Source organism: Eptesicus fuscus, chromosome 25 (assembly GCF_027574615.1).
Source record: "Eptesicus fuscus isolate TK198812 chromosome 25, DD_ASM_mEF_20220401, whole genome shotgun sequence".
Taxonomy (NCBI): domain Eukaryota; kingdom Metazoa; phylum Chordata; class Mammalia; order Chiroptera; family Vespertilionidae; genus Eptesicus; species Eptesicus fuscus.
In genome coordinates, this window is record NC_072497.1 from 2,012,569 (window position 1) to 2,032,712 (window position 20,144).

Genomic DNA, 20,144 nt, shown 5'->3' on the forward strand with positions numbered 1-20,144 from the left:
AGTGGATAGAGCGTCGGCCTGCGGACTGAAGGGTCCCGGGTTCGATTCCGGTCAAGGGCATGGACCTTGGTTGCGGGCACATCCCCAGTGGGGGGTATGCAGGAGGCGGCTGATCGATGTTTCTCTCTCATCGATGTTTCTAACCCTCTCTCCCTCTCCCTTCCTCTCTGTAAAAAATCAATAAAATATTTTTTAAAAAAATAAATGTAAACAGAGTCTTGCTTCTGCTCTAGGCATTTGGGGGAACGGCTACCAGCAAAGGGGGACATGGCCCGGAACCTGGCTCCTGGCCCGGCCTCCGCTCACCTCCATCCTCGGGGGAGAAGACGCGGTCTGGGAACGTTCCAGAGTTGAAGGCGACGCCAGGAACTTCCCGAGCGAGGCCACGCCACTGCCTCCCCCCACGCTGGACGCCTTCGCCTGCCTTCCCGCACCCCGTAAACCAAACAAAACGGGGGGTCCGGGCCGGGGCAGCGACCACACCTCCGGACGAATGAAAGCACAGAGGGGTTAGCGGGAGCCGCGGATACGTGTCACAGGCCACGCCTTGGACTCACCTGCTCAGTCACACTCCCCGACCCCCAGCACAGATTCAAATAAAAGCTTGCCAGCCCCGGCCGGCGTGGCTCCGTGGACAGAGCGTCGGTCCGCGGCCGGAAGGGTCCCGGGTTCGATTCCGGTCAAGGGCAGGCACGTCGGTTGCAGGTTGCCCGGCCCTGGTCAGGGTGCGTGCAGGAGGCAGCCCATCGGCGTGTCTCTCACATCGCTGTGTCTCTCTGTCTCTCCCGCTCCCTTCCGCTCTCTATAAAAAAATCAGTGGGAAGCCCTGGCTGGTGTGGCTCAGTGGATAGAGTGTCAGCCTGAGGACCGAAGGGTCCCGGGTTCAATTCTGGTCAAGGGCACGTAGCTGGGTTGCGGGCTCGGTCCAACGTGCAGGAGGCAGCTGATGCATGAGTCCCTCTCTCTCATCATGGATGTTTCTCTCTCTCTCTCTCTCCCTTCCTCTCTGAAATCAATAAAAATATACACTAAGTGGCCAGATGATGATGATCTCTAAACGCCTAATAATCTGGCCACTCAGTGTGTGTGTGTGTATAATATATATATATTATATTATAGAGGCCCGGTGCATGAATTCGTGCATGGGTGGGGTGGGGTCCGGCCAGCCTGGCCAGGGGGAGGGGACATGGGCGGTTGGCCGGCCTGCCTGCTGGTCGAACTCCTGGTTGAGGGGACAATTTGCATATTAGCCTTTTATTCTATAGGATATACACCGAGTGGCCCGATGATTATGCGTTCAGAGATCATCCTCATCTGGTCACTCCGTATATATATATATATTTTAAAAACCAATGGAAAAATATCTTGGGGTGAGAGTTAACAAAAAAATAAAGAAATAAATAGAAATAAAAGCTCGCCCCTCGCTGGCCATTTCTTGGTCTGGTCATTCCTAAGCAGGCCCAGAGACAGCGGCCGCCCCCCCGCCCCGCCCCCCAGCGCCCCAGGCCTGGGAGCAGGTGCGACCAGCACAGGCAAACACAAACTCCTCTCCAACAACAACGAACAGTTAACACCAGCCCCTGTCAACACCGATGAGCCAGCCCCACCTGAGGGAGCCTGTTAAGAGGGCGCTCACATCCCGCCACGTCCGCCCCCAGAGCCGCCAGCCCGCAGCCCTTCCCCGGGGCGGTGACCCCTCATCAAACGCCCAGCAAACAGCTCCGATGGACAGGCCTTCGCTCTGAGGGGCCCGGGCCGGCTGGGCAGGGCTCTGACGTGCCCGGATCCCAGGCCCTCTCTGCTTTTCTAGGCTCCTTCCCTCCATAACCGCTTTTTAAAAACATCTTTTGTTATTGGTTTGAGAGGGGAAGGGAGAGGGAGAGATAGGCGTGATGAGAGGATCACGGACCGGCTGCCTCCTGCACGCCCCACACTGAGGACGGAGCCCGAAACCCGGGCATGTGACCCGACCGGGAATCGAACCGCGACCTCCTGGTTCATAGGTCGCCACGAAAGCACGGAGCCATGCCGGCCGGGCCATAATAATATTAAAATTTAGCCCTGGCCGGTGTGGCTCAGTGGGTAGAGCGTTGGCCTGCAGACTGAAAGGTCCCGGGTTCGATTCCTAGTTAGGGCACATGCCCGGGTTGCGGGCTCGATCCCCAGTGTGGGGCGTGCAGGAGGCAGCCGATCCATGATTCTCTCTCATCATTGATGTTTCTCTCTCTCTCTCTCTCTCTGACATCAATAAAAATATATTTTAAAAAATATTAAAATTTATTCCTGATATGACTATTTTTTAATATATTTTGATTTTTTACAGAGAGAAGGGAGAGGGAGAGAAGAGTTAGAAACATCGATGAGAGAGAAACATCGATCAGCTGCCTCCTGCACACCCCCTACCGGGGATGTGCCCGCAACCAAGGTACATGCCCTTGACCAGGAATCGAACCCGGGACCCTTCAGTCTGCAGGCCGACGCTCTATCCACTGAGCCACACCGGTTAGGGCTGATATAATGTTAAATACTTTTAGGATTTTCTTTTAATAGTTTAGGCAAATTTTAATAGGTTTGTGTAGGCCTGACAATAAAAGCATTGCCTTTGAATGTTTTAATTTCCTTTTGAAATTCTTTTTTCTTTGAATTAAAAAAGTTATAAACATTTTTCCTTGGACCCGATAAGGATCATGGGCCCTGAGCTCTGTGCCCACTCTGACTCATGGCGCGGTAAGCCCTGACTCAATAGAAATGTAAATTTTTAAAAATATTGTTACCACCCTAACAGCTTGGCTCAGTGGTTAGAGCGCCGGCCTGTGGACCGAAGGGTCCTGGGTTCGATTCCGGTCAAGGGCACGTACCTCCGTGGCAGGCTCCTCCCCGGCCCCGGGCCCTGGTCTGGGCTCGAGCAAAAGGTAACCCATCGATGTTGTTTCTCTCACATCAATGTTTCTCTCCGTCTCTCCCTCTCTCCTTCCACTCTCTCTAAAAATCAATGGAAACATATCCTCGGGGGAGGATTAACAACAACAAAATACTCCTACCATGGCCTATACATCCAACCAAATGCAACTCTGGCCTCCTTTTTTCTTTTTTTTAAATATATTTTATTGATTTTTTGCAGAGAGGAAGGGAGAGGGATTGAGAGTTAGAAACATCGATGAGAGAGAAACATTGATCAGCTGCCTCCTGCACGCCCCCCACTGGGGATGTGCCCGCAACCAAGGCACATGCCCTTGACCGGAATCGAACCCGGGACCCTTGAGTCCGCAGGCCGACGCTCTATCCACTGAGCCACACCGGTTAGGGTGGCCTTTTTTTAAAAACAGTCCATTCACTTAATAAAATTACTGACATAATACACCTGGAAGTTAAGAGATTTCAACCTGTCAAATAAGAATGACTCCTCACACAAGGTCCCTCAAAAGGCTTTAAAAAAAACAAAAACAAAAAATCAAAGTCACCACACAATCCAGATTTTCTTCCATATTTTTATTTATATAGAAATACTTAAAAAATGAAGTAGCACCATGACTTAAGTTTTACCTTTATTATGTAGAACTTTTAAATGTCAGAAAAATAAAACTCTTGATACAATTTCAAATCTTGTTCTCAGCAAATATAATATTAGTATTTGACCATGAGGTTAAAGGCCCTTTATCATAAAATAAAATATACTTTTTTTTTTAAACTTTGCTCAGTAAAGTACATTTAAGCTCAAGTAACGTCACCTACATATACATAAAGTGGTAAACAAATGTATTAAAATAGAAATACTAAAACTATAGTGGTGTAACAGAATTTCCGTAACTCGCACTGTATTCTACGTATACAAATGTGGTTAGAAAGCTTGGACAGCCAGTCCCTCTTGATGTGTTCATACGTCTCCGTGTTTTGTTTTGTTGTGTGTTTTTTTTTGTAATAATATAGAATAAAATATGTTTTCTATCACTGAATAGAAAAATGCTGGGTGAAGTGGAGCTCGAAGATTTGTCGGAACCTATAAAAAATTCTCCATCCCAACAGAATACTGTTCAAAAAACATTACATGTTTGTTTTTGTTTTTTTTTTATGGTTTTGTAATCCCGTCACAACTGCGTGATTATTAAAAGAATACAGTGTTTGTTCTTCGCCAATGAGGCCATACTAAAAATAAAAAAGATTTTTAACCCAGCTACAAAAAAGTTCACTGAACTTAAATTAAAATACTTGTAAACATCTTTGCAATATGAAATATAATTTTTCAAGTCAAAAAAGAATAAAATACTTCAATCTGTAGTAATGCGATTTCTCTTTTAAAACTTTTAAACGTTTTTTTTTTCTCCTTTTTTTCTTTTCTTTTTAATATATAAGAGATATGTTACAGTTTCTCTAACTTTTCAATAAAGCTGCAGTATCCCGGTGTCTCCGGAATGCCTGGCTCTCCCAGAACATTCGGGAAGGACCTACGGTGTTCTAGAACATTCGGGAAGGATCCACGGTGTTCCAGAACATTCGGGAAGGATCCACGGTGTTCTAGAACAAGCATGGTAGGGACCCAGCCACAGACGAAGGTGGGGGGGGGCGGGGAAAGGGGGGACACACCAAAGACAGGCCACACAGCCCATTGCGCTATTATTATCAGCATCTTCATCCTAATCACGGTCCATGGTTTTCCTACTTGAAGAAAATGGAGAAACTCGTTGGGGGGACGGGGGGGGGGGGGGGGGGGGGGGTCTTCTTCTGGAAGCTTGCTATTAAGTACAGTGTAAAAACTATCCCTACAGAACAGGTCGCCGTTCCTATTATGTATAGAGCATGCATTTCGGGTGGGTGGTTCGGAGGTGTCCCCGGGGCCGCAGGATTCTCGCAGACAGAAATCCTGGCAAGTTCCTTTGTTGGGAAAAAATTTAAAAAAAAAAAAAAAAAAGGAAAATTGTAAAAACTGCGCGGATCATTCCACTTCCCGGGCTCCTCCTCTGATCTCCGAGCGGTGAGCGGGGCGGGGAGGAAGGTCGGGCACCACGAGGGTCAGGCGCGCGCGCTGGGGACGAGGATGGATGGAGATGGAGACCTGGGTCCCCCTCCCCGGGCGCGGGCGCTCCGGTGCGCGCGCGCGCGGCCCCTCAGGAGAAGATGCGGATGGCCTGGGTGACCGCGGCGTGGCACACCGGGCACTCGGGCTGGCTCTTCTCGCAGATGCGGTTGGCACACTCCATGCAGAAGAGGTTGTGGCCGCAGGGCACGAGCGCCGCGATGACCTCGCTCTCGAAGCACACGGAGCAGTCGCGGCTGCCCTTGCGCCGCAGCCCCGACGACGAGGAGGAGGAGCTGGAGGAGGAGCTGGAGGACGAGGAGGAGCCCGACGTGTCGGACGGCGGCAGGCCCGGCAGCTGCGCCCCCAGCCCGTTGGCATAGGCCGCGTAAGCCAGGCCCCCTCCGCCCGGGTCGCTGCGCACCCGGCGGGCCAGGTGGTGCTCGCCCGCCCCGGGGGCCACGTGCAGGGGCGGCGACAGGCGCGGGCAGCCGGCGCCCGGGTGCAGCCGGCGCTGCACCAACAGCCCCAGGTTGGCGTTGGCGGGCGCGCCGGTGCCGCCCCCCGGGAAGACCACGGAGGAAGACGAGGCGGAGGAAGACGCGGAGGAGGAGCAGGAGGAGGCCGCGGGCGCCGCCGCGGGCCCCCCTCCGGGCGAGCGCTCGAACTGCGCCCAGAGCAGGGGCGCCCCGGGCGGGGGCGCGGGCGCCGGGTCGAAGGCGGGCGGCAGCTCGGCGCAGCCGTCGGGGGAAGGCGCGGGGGCCTCCCCGGCGGCGTAGGCGTACCCGTTGCCGTTGCTGTTGTTGTTCCCGTTGTGCGCGAAGCTGAGGGCGGGGCTGGGGGGGCTGTAGTCGGCCAGGCGCGGGGTGGCGGCCGCGCTGCCCCCGCCGCCGCCGCCGCCGCCGGTCCCCCCGCCGAAGTAAGAGTCCGTGGAGGCGCTGCCGAGGGAGCTGGAGCTGTCGTTGCGGTAACTGGCGAAGGGCTTGCGGCCCGGGGTGGGCGTGATGCTCGGGGTGGGCTTGCTCCACAGGCTCCCCGGGCCGGACCCGCCGGACCCGTGATGCAGGTCGAAGCCCACGTCGGTGCCGTTGGCGTGGAAGTCGTTGTCGTCCGTGAGCTCGATGATGCCGCCGGTGCGCAGGGCGATGTGCGCCTCGATCTCCTCGCGCGCCCGGTCCACGTTCTCGGGCATCCCCGTCACCTCGAACACGGGCTCCTTGTCGCGGCTGGGCGTCACGATGTAGGTGTGCGTCTGCTGCTGGATGCGCTTGATCGTGGCCCCCTTGGGCCCCACCACCAGCCCCACCACGCGGTAGGGCACCCGCACCTGGATGGTGGTCTGGCCCGGCAGGTTGGGCGGGCCCGGCACGGCGCCGCCGCCGCCGCCGCCGTTGAGCGCCGAGTTCTTGTTCCTGGAGGCGCGGATCATGGAGAAGTGCTCGGCCGCCGAGATGATCTCCCTCCGGGCCATGGCCACGTCCTCCTTCCTCCCCGTCACCACGAAGACCGGCTCCTCCCCGCGCACCGGGGTCTTGATGTAAGTGTTGGTCTTCGCCCGCAGCGCCTTGATTTTACAACCTGGCGGGGGGCGGGGGAGGGGGGAGCCGGGGTGCCAGGGGGGGGGAAGGGAGTGGGAGACAGACAGACAGACACGCCCATTACCCCCGGGATGAGCCAGGGGACTCGGCACAGTCCGTGCCCGGGACGGCGCAACGGCGGCAGGACCCTCCGGCGGTACAAAAGGAGGCGGCTCCCGCCCGGACCCCGCGCGCCGGGAAAGCGGGTCTCCCCCCCCCCTCCCCGCCCTCCTCCCACCGGCGAAGCGCTCGAGGAATCGCCCTCGGCGGCCCAGCCCTTCCCCCGGCGACTGCAGATGTCCGTAGCCCAAGCCCCGAATCCCAGCAAAGTCAGCCGGGGAGACGCCTGCACCGGGACCCTGCGGGGCGCGCCGTGCGCCCTGAAGACGCGGCGGAGGGCTTTGTAGGGAGACAGCCGGGGCCCGGGGCCCCCCAGCGCTGGGGGAGCCGCTCAGAAAGCGGGAGGGGGGGGCCAGTCCCGGGACCCATTGTTCCTCATCTGGGCTCCATTATGCGCTCTGCAGAAATCCAGAATCCTCCTCCATCCCATGCTCTCACTCCTCCTCCTCCCCCCTCCCCATGGACTTGCAAAGGCCCCCTCCCCCCAAGCATCTCCGATTTAAATTGCATTCCCCGGGGTCGGCTGGGTGGGGGGGGGGCGCCCGGGGAGAAGGCGGTGGTTTTAGCAATAGCAAGGGTATCCCGCCGTGGCCGCGGCGTGGGTCTGCGAGGCAGCCTGCCCGCACTTTCTTTGTCTGGGGCGCCGGCCCTCTGCGCGGCTCTCCCTCCCTCCCTCCCCGAGGCTCCCCGGCTGCTCCGCGAGTCCCGGGTCCCCCTCCCGCGCCTTCCCCGCGGGGCGGTGGCCGGAGACCCGCTCCCCACCACCACCACCCCCATCCCCGCGCCCCTCTCCAAGCTCCCCATCCCCTGCCGGACCCACCTTGCCTCCCTACGATCTCGGCGACGTGCTCCGAGCTGGGCACCGGCACGCACTCGGTCATGTTCACGCTCTTCTTGCGCGGCTCGCTGTCGTACAGAGAGGCGCCCTCGTCGCTGTCCAGCCCCAGGAGGGACAGCTGGTCCAGCGCGAGCTGCAGGGCTCGCTGGTCATCCAGGGTCTCCCCGCCGCCGCCGCCCCCGCCGCCGCCGCCGCCGCCGCCGTTGCGCTCCAGGTCTGCAAACAGCGAGCTGGGCATGGCTGGGCCGTGCGCGCCGCGCCCCCGCCGGCCTCGGCTCCGAAGCTGCGTCCACAAAGGCGGCCGGGAAGCGGGCGGTCAGGGCTGGGGAGGCCGGCCGGCTGCAGCGGGCTCCGCGGCTCCCTGCTCGGCGCCGGAAGGAGTGGGTCGCTCCGTGCGCTGCGCGTCCGGTGGCGGCTGCGGGAGCCCCCGCCTGGGTCCCCACCCCAGGGCTGCTGGCTGGCGGGCGGGGCGGGGGGGGGGTGGGGGGCGAAGAGCAGAGCTCGAGTGGCGGCCGCGCGCGCCCCCCAAGTGCCCGGCTGGCCGGCCACAACGCCGAGAGAGGAGCGAGCGAGCGAGCGAGGGAGCAGGCGGGCGAGCGAGCGACGGCGGCGTCCTTTCAGGGGCCCCTCCCCGGCTCCTCCACTCCCTCCCGCCCGCCCGCCCTCACTCAGCGCTTTTTCCTTCTCCGCTCCCCGCCTCTAGACTGAGCCTCTGCAGCCAGACGGCTCCGGAGGGGAACGAGGGAGGCGCACGTCACCGGCGGGCGCTGACACTCCGATGCCGCTGACACTATCGCTGCGGGAGGCGATTGGCGCGCGCCGGGCAGGGGGCGGGCGGAGCCGCGGGCTGGGCCGGCGGAGCGCGAGCGCCCCCAACCCCTGCGCGCCGCAGCCCGGCCTCCTCCTCCCCCCCCCCCCCTCCCCCGCCTCCCGGCCGCCCCGCCCCCGCCGCCGCTAACGCCTCTCTTTGTTGTCTAATGCGGGACCCGGCAGGCTCGGGACACTCGCCTGGACCTTCCAGCGCGAGGACAGCCCCTGTCCCCAGGTCCCCCCCCCCCCCCTGTCGCCCGAGCGAGAAAAGATCGCGCGTCCCCCTCTGATGACGGGCCCGGCTGGGAGCGCGGGTCCTTCCAAAGTCCCGTTAGCGCCCAGCAATAACCCAGCCCCGGAACCGGAGGTGCAAGTGCCCGCGGGGCCTGTGGTGTGATGAAAACGGAGGTCCGAGCCCGGAGGGATGCGGGGGGGTGGGGTGGGGGGCGCGCAGGGCAGGACTCGAGGTCCCGGTGCGCACGGGCGCCGGCTGTCCACCTGCGCGAAGGCGCACGCGACACAAAAGGCATCCGCCCGGCCGCATCACCACCCGCGCGCGCGCGCCCGCGGCTCGGTCCCCTCGGCCAGCGCTAGGCCCCCCAATAGTCCCGAAACTGTGGATCCGAAAGGCAGAATCGGGCTGCATCGTGGGGCCTGGCCGGCCACCTCTGGAAGGCACTGTGCCCGGGTCCCGCACCAGCCCCGCGCGCCAGCCCGGACCCCGCGTGCCCTGAGCCGCGCAGGGGAGCTGTCCTCACGGGAACGCGGGCCACAGCGCCAGCGGGAGCGGGAGGGGGGGGACGCGGGGTGCGCGCCCCATCCCTCCCCGCCCCGCGGTCGGGCCTGCGCAGTGGTCACGAGGAGCCGCGGGTCCTTTAAGGCGTGCGCGGAGGAGCGCACAGCTCCGCCCTCCGCCCCGCCCCGAGGGGAGGCGTGCGCTCGCGGAGCCCCGCTCTTTGTGCGCTTCTCGGGTGGGGGCGGCGGGGAGAGGGTGCGACGGGACACGCGGAACGGGGACCGCTAGCGGCGCCCCCTCCCGGAGGTCCTGGAGGCAGCGAGAAGAAAGGAGGCTTTGAGGGGCGGGCCCGGGGCTGGGGCGCTGCGGGGCTGGGTCCCCTCTCCGCTCGGTCTCCTTCCGCGCCGGCCTTGGAGATGCCCGCGCGCGCGCCCCGCTCCTTTGTTCTGCCGGGCTGGCTGCGCCCCCTGTGCCCGGTTTGCCAGGCGCCTCCCGCAGACAATGAGGCCATGTGGCCGTCACTGCGGGGGGAGGGGGGGGGACGGGAGACCGCGTGGTGCCGCGGGGTGACCACAGGGCTCGAAGGCAGGCGTTCCCCCAGTGCGCCCCTGGACCCGGGAGCGAGCGCCACCGGGGGCGATGGGGCCTGGCGGGCTGAGAAAGGCGAGTGGCAGCAGATGGCAGCGCGCTGCGTCCTCCGTCCTCCCCCCGCGGACGCATCAGCCAACGCCTTTCCTTCGGAGGAGACGAAGGTGGGGCCTTCCTCGCCCGCTCACCTGGCGCTGTCTCCGGGGAGAGGTGCTGACTGAGTCCCTAGGGACGTGCGGCTCCCAGCCACTGACGGCGCTATTTCCTGGGGAGTGTATGTCACCCGATGTGGCCATACGTGTATATATATTTTTTTTTAATTAGCACGAGAGTTTACTGCAGGAGACTGGCGTTTTTTAACTTCAAAGGGGATGTTTGATGGGGAGAGGGGACGGGGGAGGGGGGCGAGTTCTCCGGGGGAGCCACCACCCAGATCTCCAGATTTTAGTATTTTTTAATATATTTTTTTATTATTTCAGAGAGGAAGGGAGGGGGAGGGAGAGATAGAAACATCCATGATGAGAGAGAATCACGGATCGGCTGCCCCCTGCACGCCCCACACTGGGTGGGGATGGAGCCCCGGAAACCGGGCATGTGCCCTGACCGGGAATCGAACCCGGGACCCTTCAGTCCGCAGGCTGAAGCTCTATCCACTGAGCCAAACCAGCTAGGGCTTAGTATTTTTTAATATAATTTTTATTATTTCAGAAAGGAGAGAGAGAGAGAGAGAGAAACATCCATGATGAGAGAGAATCATTGATCGGGCTGCCTCCTGCACGCCCCACACTGGGGATGGAGCCCGCAACCCCGGCATGTTCCCTGACCGGGAATCGAACCCTGACCGCCTGGTTCATAGGTCGATGCTCAACCACGGAGCCACTCCGGCCAGTGAATCTTTGTATTTTTTTGACCTGGTTGATGGACTTAATTTGAGAGTGAGGAGGGAGTGCCCTCGAGGGTTCTTGCTTCTTGTGGGGTTGGGGGCCCCCCAGTAAGGGGTCCCGGCTGGGGAAGGCCAGGGGGAGGCTCCGCTCTGAGCCCCTCCCCCCGTCCACTCCGCTCCGACAGGGCCTGGAAGCATCGAAGCGGACAGGAAAGACACCCCCCCCCCCCCGGCCCGCCCCAAGGCCTCAGCATTTGCATCTTGCCAACCTAACAAGCTACCTTCTCTCTGCTCGGTTTCTAGGAATTTTTTAAAAATATGTTTTTATTAATTTCAGAGAGGAAGGGAGAGAGAGAGAAAGATCAACGATGAGAGAGAATCACGGATCAGCTGCCTCCTGCACGCCCCCTACTGGGGATGGAGCCCCAAACCCGGGCATGTGCCCCTGACCAGAACGGAACCCGGGTCCCTTCGGTCCGCAGGCCGACGCTCTATCCACTGAGCCGCACCAGCCAGGGCCCGGTGCTGTTTTTAAACCCCAGAGCAGAATTCTGGGTAGACTTTCCGAGGCTCCTTTAAGACCCCAGAGTTTCACTACTTTTCCTGACACAGGACCCGTTCCCCAAGGACATCCCCGATATGGCCGTATTATTATTATTTTTTTATTAGCACGAGAGAAGCTGACAGAGTGTCGTCTGCTCATTGAGAACCTCAGTTATCATAAAGTAAGAGAAGGCAAAGCCCGGCTGGCATGGCTCAGGGGTTGAGCATCCACCTGGGAACCAGGAGGTCAGGGTTCGATTCCCGGTCAGGGCACATGCCCGGGTTGCGGGCTCGATCCCCAGTGAGGGGCGTGCAGGAGGCAGCTGATCCATGATTCTCTCTCATCATGGATGTTTCTCTCTCTCTCCCTCTCCCTTCCTCTCTGAAATCAATACAAATATATATATATATTTTAAATCCTGAATTCACCCTCTCTCCAGAGGGACCCTCCGGCAGACACAGGCCAAGCGGCTCTGTGACCTGTGGGCTGACACGGCACCCCCTGCTGTGAGCCCTCTCTCCCTCCTCCCCTCTCCCTGCCCAGTCCTCCCCGCCCCCCCCCCCCCCCCAGGAGGCGGATTCCATGGAGTCAGCCCAGGAGCCCTGGCCTCCGGCAGGGGCATGGGCAGGGCAGGCAGCGAGGGGAGGGGGCATCTCCGGGGGCTCTGCCCTCGGTACCGCCAGGCCCCCGGGCAAGCAGAAGACCTGACTCAGCCCAGCATCCTCATCGGAGTCCCTGGTCACGTGTCTGTGGTCAGGACCGCAGGCCGCAGTGATGGCGGCGATGAGCTGTGAGCCACTCAGACGACAACCCCTCTGTTCCATTTCTTGCCGGGCGGGGGGTGGGGGGAGATCTAGAATTTCCTTTTCTTTCTTTTTTTAAAAAATATACACTAGAGCCCTAGCCAGTTTGGCTCGGTGGATAGAGCGTTGGCCTGTGGACTGAAGGGTCCCAGGTTTCGATTCTGGTCAAGGGCACATGCCCGGGTTGCGGGCTCGATCCCCAGTGGGGGGCGTGCAGGAGGCAGCCGATCAATGATTCTCTCTCATCATTTATGCTTCTCTATCTCTCCCTCTTCCTTCCTCTCTGAAATCAATAAAAATATATTTTAAAAAATACATAGATATATAGATAGATATAGATATAGATATAGATATAGATATAGATACTAGAGGCCCGGTGCATGGATTCGTGCACCGGTGGGGTCCCTCAGCCTGGCCAGTGGGGATCAGGCTGAAGCTGGCTCTCTGACATCCCCTGAGGGGTCCCAGATTGGGAGAGGGGGCTGGGGAGGGCTCCAGGGCATGTCTGGCCCGTCTCACCCAGTCCCAATAAGCCGGACCCCAGCAACAAGCTAACCTACCGGTCAGAGAATCTGCCCCCTGCTGGTCAGTGTGCATCATAGCGACTGGTCATATGGTCAAGCGAACAGTCGGACACGTAGCATATTAGGCTTTTATTACATAGGGTTTTTATTGATTTCAAAGGGGAAGGGAGAGGGAGAGAGAGAGAGAGAGAAACATCCATGATGAGAGGGAATCATGGATCAGCTGCCTCCTGCACGCCCCACACTGGGGATCGAGCCCGCAACCCGGGCCTGTGCCCTGAGCGGGAATCGAACCCTGACCTCCTGGTTCCTAGGTCGACGCTCCACCCCGGAGCCACGCCAGCCCGGCCCCCGTAAGATTTCTTAAAATCTTGTCCATGTGGTTGCTCTGGGCCAGATATCTTTCAGTTCTAAAGTTCAAACGCAGCCTCTTCTTTTCAAGAGAAAGAAAGAAAGAAAAAATATCAACCACAAACTCAAAGTCAGCTGTTTCTATAAAAAGGGGAAAAAATAGTACTTTTAAAAGAAACCGTCGCCCAAACGGGAACATTGAAACAGGAGGCCGTCGTATAAATACACACAGCCGCTCATAAAAATAGGGCGGTTTAGGGTTATGCATTTTTTCCCTTCATGTGTCGGATGTCATTGAAAATCCAGCCGAGCTCAGCGGTGGCGAGCCGGGTCAGCTCAACGCGGGTCACCCCTCGCCCCCGAGTGTGGCAGACAGTTGTCAACACAACGAAAAGGACCCGGCCGGCGTGGCTCAGGGGTGGAGCGTCGACCTATGAACCAGGAGGTCACGGTTCGATTCCTGATCAGAACACATGCCCTGGTTGTGGGGCTCCATCCTGGCGGCGGGGGGGGGGGGGGGGGGGTGCAGGAGGCAGCTGATCTGTGATTCTCTCTCATCATGGATGTTTCTATCTCTCTCCCTTTCCCTTCCTCTCTGATATCAATAAAAATCTATACTAATAAAAGCGTAATATGCTACTTAGACCGAGCAACCTTCCGGATGTCATTCGGACGTCCTTCTAGACAAAGCCTTGGTGGCAGAGGCCAAGGCCGAGGTGGCTAGGGGTGATCAGGCTGGCAGGGGAGCAGTTAGGGGGCGATCAGGCCGGCAGGGGAGCAGTTAGGTGTGATCAGGCCGGCAGGGGAGCAGTTAGGGGCAATCAAGCAGGCAGGCAGAGGGGTTAGGGCAATCAGGCAGGTAGGTAGAGGTGGTTAGGGGCGATCAGGCAGGCAGGCAGGTGAGCGGTTAGGAGCCAGCGGTCCAGGATTGCGAGAGGGATGTCCGACTGCCGGTTTAGGCCCGATCCCCCGAGGGGTCCTGGACTAGAGAGGGTGCAGGCTGGGCTGCAGGACCCCTCTCCATGCACGAATTTCATGCACCGGGCCTCTAGTATTTAAATAAAAAACACTAACAAACAAAACACAGAGAACTGAGGGGACCGAGAGGCGAAGAGACCTCCGTGTGCTGGCAGGCATGCACACACGTGCACCTGCACCCAGGAGGCCCGCAGCGCTCCCTGGCTCCTGCCCCGGGACAGCTGTGCTGAGGCCAGGCCGGCCCCAGGGCGCCAGGAGAAGGGGGTGCAGTGTGGCCGCTCCCTCACCTGCTGCTGACGGTCCTCGGTCCTCTCCCGTGGGCAAGGAGCGCCCCCTCACTCGTTAGCGCCCCTGGAAAACGCCCGCTCTCCTGCTTCTTGGCTGACATTTGCAAACAGAAATCACGGAGCCGCTGACCTGCTTGCGTTGGGGGCGGGGGTGAGGAGGGGAGAGCAGGGAGGCAGCCCAGAGCCACGCTGTTTAAGGTCTCCAACCGCCCCGGCCGGCGTGGCTCAGTGGTTGAGTGTTTTTTTTTTTAAATTAATTTTATTTTTAATTTTTTTAAAATATATTTTATTGATTTTTACAGAGAGGAAGGGAGAGGGATAGAGAGCTAGAAACGTCGATGAGGGAGAAACATCGACCAGCTGCCTCCTGCACACCCCCCACTGGGGATGTGCCCGCAACCAAGGCACATGCCCTTGACCGGAATCGAACCTGGGATCTTCCAGTCTGCAGGCCGACGCTCTATCCACTGAGCCAAACCGGTTTCGGCTCAGTGGTTGAGTGTTGACCTATGAACCAGGAGGTCACAGATCGAGTCTTGGTTAGGGCTGTAGGCTTCATCCCCAGTGGGGAGGGGGGGGGGGGGAGAGGCAGCTGATCAATGATTCTCTCTCATCACTGATGTTTCTCTCTCTCTCCCCCCTCCCTTCCTCTCTCAAATCAATAAAAAACATATTTAAAAAAATAAATACATAAGAAGTAACATCTCCCCCCGCCCGCCTCTCCCTCCTGGGCCAGAGGAGAGGCCCAGGTCAGGATCTCAGGGCGAGGTGTCTGGGGGGACACGGGTGCCTCTGTGTTGTGACATTTTGTGGGGTTTTTTTTTGTGTTTTTTTTTTTAAATCTTCACCTGAGGATCTTTTCCCATTGATTTCTAGAGCCAGTGGAAGAGCGGGAGGAGGAGGGGAGAGAGAGAGAAACATCAATATTGAGAGAGAGAGACATCGATTGGCTGCCTCCCGCACCTGCCCCTCCCGCAGCAGGAGAATCTACAACCGAGGTCTGTGCCCTTGACCGGGAATCAAACCTGGGGCCCTAGCGCTGGCCGGTGTGGCTCAGTGGATAGAGCGTCGGCCTGCGGACTGAAGGGTCCCGGGTTCGATTCCGGTCAAGGGCACATGCCTGGGTTTCGGGCTCGATCCCCAGTGGGGGGCGTGCAGGAGGCAGCCGATCGATTCGTCCCTCTCATCATGGATGTTTCTCTCTCTCTCTCTCTCCCTTCCTCTCTAAAATCAATAAAAAGAAAAATCAAAAACCTGTGACCCTTCTTCAGTCTGCAGGCCAACGCTCTAACCACTGAGCCCACCAGCCAGGGCTGTGCTGTGCGATTTCTTCGGTGGCTGCGCGAGGGGTGGCAAAGGGTTCAGGGAAGAAGGCCTTAGAGCGTCCAGCGTGCAGGGGGTGAGAGGCCAGGAGGAGGCGGGAGGCCGGGGGGGGGGGGATGCGGATGGAGATGAGCCCTCAGGGTGAGGGGAGGTGGGCGAGGGCAGGGGTGGGGCGAGCCGGAGGATGCTGGGAAAGCGGGTGTTTGTGGCCCTGGGAGCCCAGCAGGGAACCCAGGTGGGTCTTACCAGCCCCAGAAAGAGCCTGCATTTGGGTCACAGGTCTTGCTGGTTGAATCCCTTTCGTCTCCTTTTTTTAAAAAAATATACACTGAGTGGCCAGATTATGATGATCTCTGAACGCATAATAATCTGGTCACTCAGTGTATATATATATTAGAGGTCCGGTGCATGAATTCGTGCATGGGTGGGGTCCGGCCAGCCTGGCCAGGGGGAGGGGACATGGGCGGTTGGCCAGCCTGCCTGCTGGTCGAACTCCCGGTCGAGGGGACAATTTGCATATTAGCCTTTTATTATATAGGATAGACACTGAGTGGCCAGAGTATTATGCGTTCAGAGATCATCATCATCTGGCCACTCCGTGTATATTTTTATTGATTTCAGAGAGCAAGGGAGAGGGAGAGAGAGAAACATCCATGATGAGAGAGAATCACGGATCGGCTGCCTCCTGCACGCCCCACGCTGGGGCTGGAGCCTGCAACCCAGGCCTGTGCCCTCAGTTCCAGCCAAAACGTGAGGCAGGGGGTGAGACGTACCCACAGGAGGGCTGCCCGAGGCTGCTTGGGAAAGGCCTCCACCCGCTAGGCCTCTGGTGATATGACCATTTCCCAGGCGCTGCCCCCTGACTACTGCCCTTGCGGAAGCTACAAGCTGCCCCAGCCCCTGGCCGCCAGGCGTGTCCGCGCCTCCTAGCTGGCTGGTCAGGCGCCATCTCGGCCGTGTTGGCAGGAAGGGCTGATGTCCTCCCAGCCTCACGGTGGAAACTTAAAGAAAATGATGTGAGACCGGCATGGCTGGTGTGGCTCAGTGGATAGAGCGTCGGCCTGCGGACTGAAGGGTCCCAGGTTCGATTCCCGGTCAGGGTTGTGGGCTTGATCCTCAGTGCGGGGCGTGCAGGAGGGAGCCGATCCATGATTCTCTCTCATCATTGATGTTTCTCTTTCTCTCTCTCTCCCTCTCCCTTCCTCTCTGAAATCAATAAAAAAGGTTTTTTTAAATACATTTTATTGATTTTTTACAGAGAGGAAGAGAGAGGGATAGAGAGTTAGAAACATCGATGAGAGAGAAACATGGATCAGCTGCCTCCTGCACGCCCCCCACTGGGGATGTGCCCGCAACCGAGGTCCATGCCCTTGACCGGAATCGAACCCGGGATCCTTCAGTCCGCAGGCCGACGCTCTATCCACTGAGCCAAACCAGGCAGGGCAGAAAAAAAAATTTTTTTTTAAGTCAATGGAAAAAAATATCCTCGGGTGAGGATTAAAAAAAGAAAGGAAAGGGAAATCATGTGAGGCCTTCGTGGGTAGCTGCACAAATCCCACCGCATGTGGTAGCGGAGCAGAGACAAATACGTAGCATCTGAGGCCCCGGGACGCCGGCCCAGGAGTGAGCCGCGCTAAGAAGGGGCGGCGAGGGGGGGGGGCGGGGAGGGGGGGGCGCGCTGGCTGACCCAGGGCCGTCCTGTGATCCGGCCGAGGCAAAAGGCGAAGCTTCTAATTACCCAGCCGCTGGCCTGCGTTTTGATGGGAAGGAGAGGAAATGGCTGAACGCTCTGCTAGTCACAGACAAGCCCAGGAGCCAAGCCAGAGCGTCTGCCCCGACCGCTGCTGGGCCGCCCTGGCCACCCGCCCGCCCGCGGCCCGGCTGCTGCTCCCAGCTGAACCTCCCGAGGTTAGGGCGGCCCTGCCCCATCCTCTGCCCGCCCTGCAGGGGCATCGGAGGCAATTTCCTCCCCAAAACGTCATCATCCACTTCTCCTTTTTTTTTTTTAAATACTAGAAGCCCGGTGCACAAAATTGGTGCACAGGAGGGGGGTGTCCCTCAGTCCAACCTGCACCCTCTTGCAGTCAGGGAGCCTCAGGGGATGTCCGACTGCCAGCTTAGGCCCGCAGTGAGCCCGGCTTCTGGCTGAGCCGCGCTCCCCCTGTGGGAGCACACTGACCACCAGGGGGCAGCTTCTGCATCAAGTGTCTGCCCCCTGGTGGTCAGTGTGAGTCACAGCGACTGGTCGATCCTCTGTTCAGTCGATTTGCATATTAGCCTTTTATTATATAGGATGATTATGTGTAACAGGGTATTGTAAAAATCAAGTCACGAAATTTTTATTAAAATGTTTCTCACGTACCACTGTACTGGCCGGGCCACAAAAACACTCCTTGTGGGCTGCCTGTGGCCCGCGGGCCGCGAGTTTGACATGCTTGCCTTCAACAGCGGATGGTCAGCCTGGGTTCGGGGGACGGCAGACCACGCTCCCGGGAGCCTGAGTGAAGGAGCCCGTGTGTGTCTGTGGAGCCGGCCGACTGCGTTTAAGAGTCGTGGGGCCATCGCACAATAAGGCCCCTGAACGTGGGTGATGATGCTGCCTTAGCCGGTGTGGCTCAGTGGATAGAGCGTCAGCCTGTGAACTAAAAGATCCCAGATTTGATTCTGGTCAAGGGCACATGCCCGGGTTGTGGGCTTGATCCCCAGTGGGAGACTTGCAGGAGGCAGCTGATCCAGGATTCTCTCTCATCATGGATGTTTCTCTCTCTCTCTCCCTCTCCCTTCCTCTCTGAGATCAATACACACATACACACACACACACATATATACATATATATATAAATTTTAAAAAATATTTTATTGATTTTTTACAGAGAGGAAGGGAGAGGGAGAGTCAGAAACATCGATGAGAGAGAAACATCGATCAGCCACCTCCTGCACACACCCCACTGGGGATGTGTCTGCAACTAAGGTACAAGCCCTTGACCGGAATCGAACCCGGGTCCCTTCAGTCCACAGTTCGATGCTCTAGCCACTGAGCCAAACCGGTCAGGGCAAGGATCTTTTTTTTTTTTTTTAATATATTTTTATTGATCTCATAGAGGAAGGGAGAGGGAAAGAGTGATAGAAACATCAGTGATGAGAGAGAATCATTGATCGGCTGCCTCCTGCACGCCCCACACTGGGGATCGAGCATTCAACCTGGGCGTGTGCCCTTGACCGGATTCGAACCCAGGACGCTTCAGTCCGCAGGCCGACGCTCTAGCCACTGAGCCACACCAGCTGGGCTGCGTGGGGGATCTCAGCGCCGTATGTGTTATGTGTGGTCCGTGGGCTGCCCACCCGGCCGGCGCGGGTCATAGTCGCTCTGGAAGGGAGAGCGGCACCCGGCAGTGACGGGTGAGGCCCGGGCGGGAGGGCGTGCGCACAGGAGGCCCGGACGACAGGAAGAGGAAATGGGGGCCCTGTGTTTCTCTCACATCGATGTTTCTGTCTCTCCCTCTCCCTTCCACTTTCTCTAAAATCAATGGGAGCCCTGACTGGTGTGGCTCAGTGGATAGAGCGTCGGCCTGCGGACTGAAGCGTCCCAGGTTCGATTCTGGTCAAGGGCATGTACCTTGGTTGCGGGCACATCCCCAGTAGGGATCAGGAGGCAGCTGATCGATGTTTCTCTCTCATCGATGTTTCTAGCTCTCTATCCCTCTCTCTTCCTCTCTGTAAAAAAATCAATAAAATGTATTTAAAAAATAAAATAAAATCAGTGGGAAAATATCCTCAAGTGAGGATGAACAGTATCCTATCTAATAAAAGGATAATATGCAAATTAACCATCACTCCAACACACAAGATTGCCGCCCCCATGTGGTCAAAGATCCTGCCCCCATGTGGACACAAGATGGCTGCCACAAGATGGCCAGGAGGGGAGGGCAGTTGGGAGGGACCAGACCTTCAGGGGAGGGCAGTTAGGGTCAATCAGGCTGACATGGGAGCAGTTAGGGGCTATCGGGCTGGCAGGGGAGTGGTTAGGGGGTGATCAGGCTGGCAGGCAGAAGCGGTTAGGGGCAATCAGGAAGGCAGACAGGTGAGCAGTTGGGAGCCAGCAGTCCTGGATTATCAGAGGGATGTCCAACTGCCTGTTTAGGCCCTATCCTACCCTGGATCTGGCCTCAACAGGCAGTCGGACATCCCTTGAGGGGTCCCAGATTGGAGAGGGAGCAGGCTGGGCTGACGGACACCCCTCCCTCCGTGCACAAATTTCGTGCACTGGGCCTCTAGTCTGTATATATAAAAACCTAATATGCAAATTGTCCTCTCAGGGGTGGGACCGGGAGATCGGGAATTCGATCGCTTGCTATGACCTATGCTGACCACCAGGGGGAGGTGCGGAACGAAGGGAGGCCCTGGCCGGCAGACGGAAGGCCCTGATCAGCCCTGATCGCCAGCCAGGCCTGGGGACCCTATTTGTGCACCGCTGCCAGCTGCCGGCCAGGGCCTCCCTCCCTTTCCCCGGCCAGCCCCACCCGCTGGTCGAACTCCCAGTCGAGCGGACAATTTGCATGTTACACTTTTTAAAGTATATATATATATTATATTTTTTTTTTTATTGATTTTAGAGAAAAAGGGATGAGAGATAGAAATATCAATGATGAGAGAGAATCATGGATCGGCTGCCTCCTGCACGGCCCCTACTGGGGGTCAAGCTTGCAACCCAGGCATGTGCCCTTCGCCGGAATAAAACCTGAGACCCTTCAGTCCACAGGCTGACGCTCTA

At 58.2% G+C, this 20,144-nt stretch overlaps 1 protein-coding gene across 1 annotated transcript; it reads right to left on the bottom strand.

The window, feature by feature from the left end:
- Nucleotides 1–5,096: 5,096 nt before the first annotated feature.
- MEX3B (mex-3 RNA binding family member B) lies at nt 5,097–7,784 on the bottom strand. Its single transcript, XM_008161674.3, has 2 exons — nt 7,529–7,784; nt 5,097–6,589 (listed from the first exon to the last, which is right to left on the bottom strand). Exons 1-2 carry the CDS (start codon nt 7,782–7,784, stop codon nt 5,103–5,105), a joined length of 1,743 nt encoding a protein of 580 aa, XP_008159896.3. The 3' UTR covers nt 5,097–5,102.
- Nucleotides 7,785–20,144: the final 12,360 nt, after the last annotated feature.